The sequence below is a fragment of the Microcaecilia unicolor genome, chromosome 6, assembly GCF_901765095.1.
Source record: "Microcaecilia unicolor chromosome 6, aMicUni1.1, whole genome shotgun sequence".
Taxonomy (NCBI): domain Eukaryota; kingdom Metazoa; phylum Chordata; class Amphibia; order Gymnophiona; family Siphonopidae; genus Microcaecilia; species Microcaecilia unicolor.
The window spans coordinates 4,566,703-4,579,199 of NC_044036.1; the positions used below are offsets into that span (position 1 = coordinate 4,566,703).

At 43.1% G+C, this 12,497-nt stretch overlaps 1 protein-coding gene across 1 annotated transcript in view; it reads left to right on the plus strand.

Annotated features, from left to right (window-relative positions):
• Positions 1-12,497, plus strand: part of CDC20 (cell division cycle 20) — a 251,137-nt gene that overhangs the window by 162,496 nt on the left and 76,144 nt on the right. The window contains 1 exon segment of the mRNA XM_030207534.1: positions 9,379-9,607. Within this exon segment, the coding sequence (XP_030063394.1) occupies positions 9,379-9,607 (229 nt within the window).

A 12,497-nucleotide genomic window follows, 5' to 3' on the forward strand; every position in this document is an offset into this window, starting at 1 on the left:
GCCACACAGTCTCCCACCCACCATGTTTTTAACTTAGCATGCTCCATCGCATTGAGATGTGTCTCCTGTAACAGGGCCATGTCCACTTTATGCCTGTGCATATGTTGTAATATTTTAGATCTTTTAATTGGTGAATGTATCCCCCCCAGTTCCAAATTACCAATTTTACCATGTCATACTGGTAAGGATCGCTTTCAACTTAACTTCTGGTATAGTATTCAGTGGCGAGAGACATACCAGCCTCCGTCCCCCACCCAACATCTTTGCCAATCTAATCCATCTCTCCTCATCTTGCCAGTACTTCACCCTTAACCTCCAAATCCCAAATATCTCCTGAAGTCTAAGCCCCATTTCCCAACCCCCTGTGCCCTCCTCCCCTCCCCCAATCCCCATCCCCCAACAGTGTGTTCCCCCCATAGGAACAATCACTTCAAATGCCTCCCCACCAACCCCCGTTACATACTTTATAAAACAAAACTAATTGCAACTTGCAAAAGCAGAAGCAAACAGTCAACAAAAACCCCCCACCCATGTATCCATCCATACACACCTCCTCACATCCAACAACCGGAGCTTCCCAAGCTCCCTCCAAGCAAGCTTAATCCTGTCCTCTGTGAGTCAATGACCAACAAATTAGGGGCCTTAAATTAAAAAAAAAAAAAAAAAAAGTCCAAAGACTTTACTTCAGTACTTCCCTCCATCCATAATCTCCCTTCGTAATAGTATTATATTGAATGTCCCCATGAAATCCTTTTTCCCAGTGAGAGTCACACCCTTGTCAGATTATCTAGGTATTCCCTCAGGTCGTCCTCGATCGTTCCCCGTCTGTGCCTTCCACTCGTTCAAGAAATTTGCGCGCTTCCTCCACCAAGGTATATGATTGAGTCGAACCCCCATGTGTAAGTTTGAGAGTGGCTGGGTATATCAATGCAAATGTAATGTTGAGGGCAAACAACTTTGAGCAAATGGGGGAGAAAGCTCTGCGCTGTCACCCCTGCGGAGTAATCTTGGAAGCACAAAATTTTCTGGTTGTCATATTTCAATGTTTTCCCCGCTTGGAGTGCTTGTAGTATCTCTTGTTTCTGAGCAAAGAACAAAAGCCTTAAAATAATCACCCTAGGTCTATGGTGCACCTGTGCCCTCGGTCCCAGTCTGTGAGCTCTTTCAATACGCAAGGGGCCATTACTTTCTGGAAGTTGCAACTCCTTAGAAATCCACTGTTCCAGGAAACCATGTTCCTGCGGGACCTATTTTCTAGGTCCTCCACTTTGGCCACTAGATCCGCTACTCTCTTCTGTAGTGCGCTCTGTTCTTCCTCTACCACTGTGACCCTATCTTCCACTGCTGCTGTTCGAGTCTGGAAGGCCACACAGTCTTTTGAAAGTTCTTCCATTTGGGCGTGCAATCACTCCCAATTTAGTATCTATAGGAGCTAATCGCCTCTCCAGCAGATCTTCCAGGACTACAGTCATTTCTGAGGTAACCTCCGCAATCTGCGTTGAGGAAAAATTGTAGGGGCAGCTAGGCTCGAAGGTGCCGCCATTTTGTCCTCCACCGTTTTGCCTTGGGTTTTTTCCTTATGCTCTCGCCGCCATAGTCTCATCGCCAAACCAAATCAACTGCTGTAAAACTGGTCCGGCTCTCACCAGGTAGCAAAATCTAGGGTTTGTAAAGATTTAGTTGCTTGGGGGCCCGGAGAGACTGAAACTAGCGACTTCCTGCGAGCATAATGTCACGTGATCTCTGACTAACCAATTTAAAAAGTTTAATGGAGGAATTTTATTTATTTTTTAAAGCATAAAAAGAAGGATAAAGGTCTAAACATGATTGTGCAAGCTTTTTCACAATACGTGCGATCTTCTGAAGAGATGTAGGTTTAAATGATGATCATTCTCTATCTACAAGTATCCCAAATAAGCTTTCCTCCAGTGATTGTTCCTTAGCAGAAGGACAAGCACACAAGTCAAATGATTGATTGGATCTTATTAACCTTCATTGGAAAATAGGAAGCTAATTTATCTACTGAAGGCTGAGGAATAGATTTTTTTTTTAACACTTGAAAATTTGGTACAGTTACACTATTAATGATTTGAAACAAATTTTTTAAATTTGGACGGTCAATCCCCACAAGTTCTGGATATGTTTGGACAAAATTACCGGATTTATAATTTTTAAGTCATTCTCCATTTCTCCTTATCCTCAACATCTTTTGATTTATGCCAAGCACATTCAAGTTTATGACAACTGCGCTTCAGTATTACAAGATTAGACTTCCGGTAGGGGTATGAAGCAGAAAAGCTAAATTGACAAATCGAGTAGTAAATCACCTGGACTGGATGGCATACATCCAAGGGTACTCAAAGAACTCAAGCATGAAATTGCTGATCTGCTGTTAGTAATATGTAACCTGTTGTTAAAATCATCCGTAGTACCTGAAGATTAGAGGGTGGCCAATGTAACATAGTTCAAACATTAAATAAAAACTTAATCACACTTCTTTTGCAAAACAATAAATATCGTGTATTCAAAAAGCTCTTATCTTCAAAACTGGTCTTATATTTTTCTCATACAGATTTCCCAAGAACCTCAGTGATGTGAATTGCTACCAATTTAGGCTAAAGCGATATATACAACATCAAATTCTTCACCGGTTCTTTTTTTTATTTATTATATAAATATATAAAGCATCCTCAATATGTTTTATATATTTATATAATATAATATAAAAAAAAGAACCGGTGAAGAATTTGATGTTGTATATATCGCTTTAGCCTAAATTGGCAGCGATTCACATTTTATTTATTTATTTGCATTTGTATCCCACATTTTCCCACCTATTTGCGGGCTCAGTGTGGCTTACAATACATTGTAAGTGATGGAAATACAATTAGTTGTAGTACGATTATGGATTACATTATGAAGAGTTATGGGAAAGACAGAGTAAATTCACTGAGGTTCTGTATGAGAAAAATATAAGACCAGTTTTGAAGATAAGAGCTTTTTGAATACACGATATTGATTGTTTTGCAAAAGAAGTGTGATTAAGTTTTTATTTAATGTTTGACTGGATTTATAAAAACTTTTTGGGACAGCTATATGAATCCAGTATTTGAAGATCACAAATTTGCCTGAATATCCAATGTAACGTGGAGGGGCATAATCGAACGTCGCTAGCCAAATAGATTGCCGGTGATCTATGTTGGCTGCGGCGCTACAGCTGGCCGGAACCATATTATCGAAAAAGATGGCCGGCCATCTTTTTTTTTTTTTTCGATAATACGGTTTAGCCCGGCCAAATGCCGTGGAGTTCGCCGGGTTTGTTTTTCAGCAATAATGGAAAGTTATGTCGGCCATCTCAAACCCTGGCCAAAATCAAGGCATTTGGCCGTGGGAGGAGCCAGCATTTTTAGTGCACTGGCCCCCCTGACATGCTAGGACACCAACCAGCCACCCTAGAGGTCACTGCGGTGGACTTCAGAAAAGCTCCCATGTGCATAGCTCCCTTACTTAGGGAGCTGAGCCCCCCAACCCCCCAAACCCACTACCCACAAATGTATTGCACCCACTAAATTTGCTCCAGGGACCTGCATACAGCCTCTAGGACTTATTGCTGCTGTATAACTTTGGCACACCAGTTGACACCTGAAGACTAATCTCTCTGAAAAAGTCCTTTCTTGAAATAAGCACGTTTACTCACAGTTAACTGCAGATCAGAGTCCCCTGGTACTAAGATTAGCAGTAGGTCAGAGCTGGCACAATGGTGTACAATGCCCTCTTTCAGCACCATTCAAGGTAAGAACTACGTTATCTAACATGGGTAACACAGGAAAGGGAACTAAAACTGGCTTACAAAAATGGCCACTACTGCATGGAAAGCCATGGTCGAGTTCAGGGGTAAATGTGAGGGAAAATTATTAATAAATTGTATATTATCGAACATCCTCCAGATTCTGGTATCCTTGGTCGCTCTCCCACTTTTTTTACATTTCTGTTTTTACCGTGGGGTGTTTGAGTTCTCCGCTTTTCTGGCGGATTTTCCCTCACTACTGCATGGACTACAACAGGAAACAAAACAGGACACACTCTGACCCAGTTAGCAGGGGGGAAAAGCACCATGGGAGTAGAGCCCAGTACCTTACACCCACCACAATGCATTGCTAATGTGACTCTGCAGGGCACCTAACAGAAAAGGTGTTGCACTCGCCCGAGAGCCACATCGCAACCAGGGAAAGGCTGTCGGAGGATACAACACATTCTGCTGTCATGGAGGTGGGTACGGCATTTGAGGCTGGCATACAGGCTGGAAAAAAGGTTTTTAGTTTTATTTTTTTAGTTTGGAAGGGGATTGGTGACCACTGGGGGAGTATGGGGAGGTCATACCCCATTCCCTCCGGTGGTCATCTGGTTAGTTCGGGCACCTTTTTGAGGCTTGGTTGTGAAAATAAAAGGACCAAGTAAAGCTGGCGAAATACTGCTTAACGCTGCTTTTTTTTTTTTTTTCCATTAACGGCGAAAGCTGGCCATCTGGTAGCCACGCCCATGCCCGCCCATGTCCTGCCTTCGCTAATCTACCAACACGCCCCCTTGAACTTTTGCTGGCGAAGCGACGGGAAAGCGGCGATGCTGTCAGAAATGCCGCTTTCGATTATACCGATTTCACCGCTTTTAAGAAATTGCCGGCCATCTCCAGATTTGTGTCAGAAGATGGCCGGCGATCACTTTCGATTATAAGCTGCTAAAGACCCATCTCTTCGACAAGACCTATCACAAAGACCAAGACATCTGAATTTCTCACATATACTCTGAATGTAAAATACTACCTTCTGTCTTTTCTTTTTCCTACCATTATGTATCACATTACCATGCAACCCAATTCCTTTTGTAACACCAAATGTCTTCTCTCCTCATATTTCCACTATCCATGACTTATTGTAAGCCACATTGAGCCTGCAAAGAGGTGGGAAAATGTGGGATACAAATGCAATAAATAAATAATATTATAATAATAATAGTAACATAGTAGATGACGGCAGAGAAAGACCTGTATGGTCCATCCAGTCTGTCCAACAAGATAAACTCATATGTGCTACTTTGTGTATACCTGACCTTGATTTGTATCTGCCTTTTTCAGGGCACAGACCGTAGAAGTCTGCCCAGCACTAACCCTGCCTCCCAACCCAACCACTAGCTCCGCCAGTGCTGCCACCCAATCTCGGCTAAGTTTCTAAGGATCCATTCCTTCTGGATTCCATTGTTTATCCCATGCATTTTTTAATTCCATTACCGTTTTCATCTCCACCACCTCCTGCGGGAAGGCATTCCAAGTATCCACCACTCTCTCTGTGAAAAAAATACTTCCTGACATTTTTCTTGAATCTGTCCCCCTTCAACCTCATTTCATGTCCTCTAGTTCTACCACCTTCCCATCTCCGGAAAAGGTTCGTTTGCGGATTAATACCGTTCAAATATTTGAACGTCTCTAGGTGGAGGAGTGGCCTAGTGGTTAGGGTGGTGGACTTTGGTCCTGGGGAACTGAGGAACTGAGTTCGATTCCCGGCACAGGCAGCTCCTTGTGACTCTGGGCAAGTCACTTAACCCTCCATTGCCCACCGCATTGAGCCTGCCATGAGTGGGAAAGCGCGGGATACAAATGTAACAAAAAAATAAAAATCATATCACCCGTTTCTCCTTTTCTCCAGGGTATACAGGTTAGCAAGTGTCTCTTCATACGTCTTGTAACGCAAATCCCATACCGTTCTCATAGCTTTTCTTTGCACTGCTTCAATTCTTTTTACATCCTTAGCAAGATAAGGCCTCCAAAACTGAACACAATACTCCAGGTGGGGCCTCACCAACGACTTGTACAGGGGCATGAACACCTCCTTTCTTCTGCTGGTCACACCTCTCTCTGTACAGCCTAGCAATCTTCTGGCTACGGCCACCACCTTGTCACACTGTTTCGTCGCCTTCAGATCCTCAGGTACTATCACTCCAAGATCCCTCTCCCCGTCTGTACATATCAGACTCTCAGCACCTAACACGTACGTCTCCGTGGATTTCTACTCCCTAAGTGCATCACTTTGCATTTCTTCGCATTGAATTTTAATTGCCAAACATTAGACCATTCTTTTAGCTTCTGCAGATCCTTTTTCATGTTTTCCAGTCCCTCCGGGGTGTCCACTGTTACAAATCTTGGTATCATCTGCAAAAAGGCAAACTTTACCTTCTAACCCTTCGGCAATGTCACTCACAAATATATTGAACAGAATCGGCCCCAGCACCGACCCCCTGAGGCACTCCACTACTCACCTTTCCCTCATCCAAGCGAATTCCTTTAACCACCACCCTCTGGCGTCTGTCCGTCAACCAGTTCCTAATCCAGTTCACCACGTTGGGTCCTATGTTCAGCCTGTCAAGTTTATTCACTACTACTACTAATATTTAGCATTTCTATAGCGCTACAAGGCATACGCAGCGCTGCACAAACATAGAAGAAAGACAGTCCCTGCTCAAAGAGCTTACAATCTAATAGACAAAAAATAAAGTAAGCAAATCAAATCAATTAATGTGTACAGGAAGGAGGAGAGGAGGGTAGGTAGAGGCGAGTGGTTACAAGTGGTTACGAGTCAAAAGCAATGTTAAAGAGGTGGGCTTTCAGTCTAGATTTAAAGGTGGCCAAGGATGGGGCAAGACGTAGGGGCTCAGGAAGTTTATTCCAGGCATAGGGTGCACCGAGACAGAAGGCGCGAAGTCTGGAGTTGGTAGTAGTGGAGAAGGGAACAGAAAAGGATTTACATAGTAACATAGTAGATGACGGCAGAAAAAGACCTGCATGGTCCATCCAGTCTGCCCAAGACAAACTCATGTGTATACCTTACCTTGATTTGCACCTGTTTCTCCCAGGGCCCAGACTGTACAAGTCTGCCCAGCAGTTTTTCCCGCCTCCCAACCACCTGTCCCGCCTCCCATCACCGGCTCTGGCACAGACCATACAAGTCTGCCCTCCTCTATTCTCGCCTCCAAACCACCAACCCCTCTTCCCCCCACCTGCTCCGCCACCCAATTTTAGCTAAGCTTCTGAGGATCCATTCCTTTTGCACAGGATTCCTCTATGCATATCCCACGCATGTTTGAATTCCGTTACCGTTTTCATCTCCACCACCTCCCGCGGGAGGGCATTCCAAGCATCCACCACCCTCTCCGTGAAAAAATACTTCCTGACATCTTTCCTGAGTCTGCCCCCCTTCAATCTCATTTCATGTCCTCTCGTTCTACCACCTTCCCATCTCCGGAAAAGATTCGTTTGCGGATTACTACCTTTCAAATATTTAAATGTCTGTATCATATCACCCCTGTTCCTCCTTTCCTCCAGGGTATACATGTTCAGGTCAGCAAGTCTCTCTTCATACGTCTTGGAACGCAAATCCCATACCATTCTCGTAGCTTTTCTTTGCACCGCTTCCATTTTTTTTACATCCTTCGCAAGGTACGGCTTCCAAAACTGAACACAATACTCCAGGTGGGGCCTCATCAATGTCTTATACAGGGGCATTAAAACCTCCTTTCTTCTGCTGGTCACACCTCTCCCTATACAGCCTAGCAATCTTCTCGCTACGGCTACCGCCTTGTTGCACTGTTTCGTCGCCTTCAGGTCCTCAGATACTCTCCCCGTCCGTGCCAATCAGACTCTCCCCGCCTAACACATACGTCTCCCTTGGATTTCTACTCCCTAAGTGCATCACTTTGCATTTCTTCGCATTGAATTTTAATTTCCAAACGTTAGACCATTCTTCTAGCTTCTTCAGATCTTTTTTTCATGTTTTCCACTCCCTCCGGGGTGTCCACTCTGTTGCAAATCTTGGTGTCATCCGCAAAAAGGCAAACTTTACCTTGTAACCCTTCGGCAATGTCACTCACAAATATATTGAACAGAATCGGCCCCAGCACCGATCCCTGAGGCACTCCACTACTCACCTTTCCCTCCTCCGAGCGAACTCCATTCACCACCACCCTCTGGCGTCTGCCCGTCAACCAGTTCCTAATCCAGTTCACCACTTCGGGTCCTATCTTCAGCCCATCCGGTTTATTCAAGAGCCTCCTGTGGGGAACTGTGTCAAAAGCTTTGCTGAAATCTAAATAGATTACGTCCATAGCACGTCCTTGATTTAATTCTCCTGTCACCCAGTCAAAGAATTCAATGAGATTCGTTTGGCACGATTTCCGTTTGGTGAAACCATGTTGTCTCGGATCTTGCAACTTATTTGCTTCCAGGAAATTCACTATCCTTTCCTTCAGCATGGCTTACATTACTTTTCCAATAACCGAAGTGAGGCTTACCGGCCTGTAGTTTCCAGCTTCTTCCCTATCACCACTTTTGTGAAGAGGGACCACCTCCGCCGTTCTCCAGTCCCTTGGAACCTCTCCCGTCTCCAAGGATTTATTAAACAAATCTTTAAGAGGACCCGCCAGAACCTCTCTGAGCTCCCTCAGTATCCTGGGGTGGATCTTGTCCGGGCCCATGGCTTTGTGCACCTTTAGCTTTCCAAGTTGCTGATACACACTCTCTTCCATGAACGGTGCTCTGTCCACTCCATTCTCAGGTGTACTTTTGCCAGTCCCTCGCGGTCCTTCTCCAGGGTAGTATGAGTAAAGCGACCCTGGCGGAAGACGAGACAGGCAGCAGAGTTTCGAACCGATTGGAGAGGGGAAAGGTGACTAAGTGGGAGGCCAGCAAGAAGCAGATTGCAGTAGTCTAAACGAGAGGTGACATGGGTGTGGATGGGGGTTTTGGTAGAGTGCTCGGAAAGAAAGGGGCGGATTTTAAGGATGTAAAGAAAGAAACGACAGGTCTTGGTGATCTGCTGGATATGAGGAGAGAAGAGTCAAAGATGTGCAATAAAATTAAAAAAAAAATCATTTTGTATTTATATTATGCTTAACTAATATAGTTCGTCACATTACAGAAACATTTATAATAATGAAAAAAATGGTTACAATAGAGTGAATAAAACAAATTCATAAACATGTACATTATTATTTAAAGATAATGAGTACAATGATGTGACTTGACAAGTAGTTGTTGAACTATTCACATTCTGGTCATACTGTTCCTACACTGTACTCAGAAAATCTCATTAAAGCCCTTCTATAACAATGCTTTTGGGCCCGTAAATGCAGGACATTCTTACTTTTGTGTGTGTGTGTGGTTTTTTTTTTTTTTTTTGGGGGGGGGGGGGGGGGGGGGGACAGAGAAGGGGGAAAATGATTTGTACATAGAATACTTCCTGCAGTGTAACTCTAGACCGTTACTGGGAATCTTATTGCTGTAGAATTCACCCTTGCATGTTTTCATAGAGATATTTTCTTTCCTTTTTTTAGTGGCTCTAGGACTGGTCACATTCATCACCATGATGTCAGAGTAGCTCAGCATCACGTAGCTACACTTCGGGGTCACACTCAAGAAGTTTGTGGACTCAAGTGGTCACCTGATGGTCGTTACTTGGCCAGTGGAGCCAATGACAACATAGTTAATATTTGGCCTTGTGTACAAGGTGATGGGGAATTCTCTCCTGTACAAACCTTCACTCAGCATCAAGGAGCTGTTAAGGTAGGGAATGTGATAGAGCTGAAGTCAGATAAATCCCACTATTGTGGCCAAACTTTTGATCAAGAATATTTTCTGCTTAACATCTTGTATTTTTAGCACATCATCCATTTCCTGGAAGGCACAAAATGAAGTGAATATTCCTTACCCTGTGACATTTTCACCAGTCCCTTGTGTTAGATCAATAGCCAAACTGGGCTGAGACACAGGATGTCCTTTCAGCCAACTGACCAAGACTATCGGTGGCATTACTCAAAATAGTTACCAAAGGTTTGCTCTTTGATGCCTTGTTGCTTTTTCCACATTTTCTTCTCCCTGTGGGTAATTTGGTCATTGCAGAGCAAGTGTGCAGCAGTGTATAATGGTGGTGACGGAGTACCTCAAGAGCTACAGGCTTACACTATTGTTAATTTTTTTTTCCTGGCTCACAGTCTGGATAGTTAAGGCACATACTGCTCAGCAGGGTGTGTGAGCAAAACGGCTCCAAATCCAGAGGTTGCACTTCTAAACTGCAAGACTCAAATAGCAGTGGCTCGGTTACCACTTGATGTGCAAGTGGAATCAGGAGAATGGATGTAACAAGGATATAGTCGTACATACATACTTGCTGCCCAAATATTACCCCCAATGTGGAGGTAATTCTAAAAGTGGGTGCCTCTGTTTAGGTGCCCCAAGCTGTGTGGTAGGAGCCTATTCCATAATGGAATCTAAGCAGCTAGGTTCCCTTGTAGATTACTAGTTTAACTCTGTGTCTGTGTGCCTAGAGCTGGTGTAGGGTGCGGGCAGCTAACTGAGGTGGGGATGTGTGTAACTTATGGTAAGAGTCCTACCTGTGCTCTGCCCCTTGCAGCATGCATATAGTACATAAGTATTGCCCTACTGGGACAGACCAAAGGTCCATCAAGCCCAGCATCCTGTTTCCAACAGTGGCCAATCCAGGTCACAAATACCTGGCAAGATCCCAAAAAAGTACGAAACATTTTATGCTGCTTATCCTAGAAATACACAACTTACAAGTGGTGGAATCTATAGTACTAAGTGCTGTTGGTTAGTGAAGGGGTTGTCTCATACAGTCATTTAGGCGTTTTTACCACCAAACTGGTGAGCCTATGACTATTTATAATCATCGACTGCCCCCAGCCTCCCTTAGTGCACAATTATCAAACAAATATTCGGTGCTACTTAATGGTGGCATTGCAAAACAAAAACATATCAATGTTGTAGAGCACAATTTTCTCTTTCAGATGATACTGTTCACAAGCTGATTCAGGCAGACTCTTTTTTAATAATTGGCTTTGAACTTTGATACATTTTACCATTTGCGCTGACAGTGCCAACTTTGAAGAGATCCTGCAGGACGGTTATAGATGCTGGTTAGTTGCAAATCTGGCAGTATTATGTCCAGCACAAGCATAATACTTGTTCAAAATTTTAAGTCCGTATCTTTGTTTGCATGGAAGTTGTTGCGGTCTGAATATTGGTCCAAATATGTTTCGATGAGTCGCGACCAATTTTGATGCACACTTTGAGTCAACTTGTTTGACTGGATTTTGCATCCATAATGTTAAAATGTATTTCATCAGAATTAGCATCAAAAACTGTACAGGATTTGAATTTTTTAGCCATTCTTATAAATGTGTTTGGATTTTATTAGACCCCCTGACTCCCTGACTCGTGCAACAGATAAAATTTGAACAAAATTGGAAACATGATGATGGGAAGGTTTAGACCACTTGGCATGGAATGACCCACCTTATATATCCGTCTGAGTGGGTTATGTCAACACCAGATCTGCAGCTAATAAGACAGAAATCCTTACAGACTGGATTAAATCAGACAAACTTGATTTACTATTCATTACAGAAACTTGGGCCCATAGTTAAAAGACCCCATCGTAATTGACTTATTCCTTCCTGTATATAAGATCTTACATTGGCCAAGAAAAGAAAGAAGAGGTGGAGGGATAGCACTTATTTATAAATCATACTTCTCCCCCGAATCTATATCAGAGTTAATCACACCTCAGCTAGAAATTGCTTCATTCAAACTCCACAATCCTAAACCAACTAACTTGCATTCTGTTTTACAGACCTCCAATAAACTGGAATAACAGTCAGTCCACTTTTATGGACTTTATTGCAAATGCCTGCACTAATTACGCCAATATATTATTAATCGGAGACCTAAGTCTACACTTAGAAGACTCCTACTCCCCAAATACCTGCGAGTGCATGGACTTCTTTCAAATCTGCAATGTTGACATTCCTCCAGTGCAACCAACCATATTAAAGGTCACTCGCTTCATATAATTTCTTATAAACTCTCCACCAACCAAAACATAACTATATCTAATGTCAAATGGCCTAACATCCCTTGGTCTGACCATCATAAATCGACACTAACCTTATATTGGCGCACAAAGGATATGCGTATAACTCAAAATCCTCCAACAATCACCACTAGAGGACGGATTGACAAAGACAGTTTCTGGCAACATATATATAACAATTGGTCAGCACAACCTAACTCTCTCTCCTTCCTCACAGATTGGAACACCAGATGCCAACTCATCATGGATGAAATTGCCCCCCCTGAATCCAGAACATTATGTAGACGTCAACTATCACCATGGTTTAATGACCAACTAAAAAACCTAAAGTCACAAACCAGAAAACTGGAAAAGGCATGGAGTAGATCAAGAAACAACCTCACCTTTAACATCTGGAAGCAGTCACAGAGAAATTATAAGAACACCATTAAAAAAGCAAAAAGAAACTACTATACTCAAAAAAAATCACAACAAATGGCACAGATATAAAGCAACAATATCAACTAATAGCCTCCTTAACACTAATCTACTTACCCTCTCACCTTCAAATAGCCCATCTGCAGA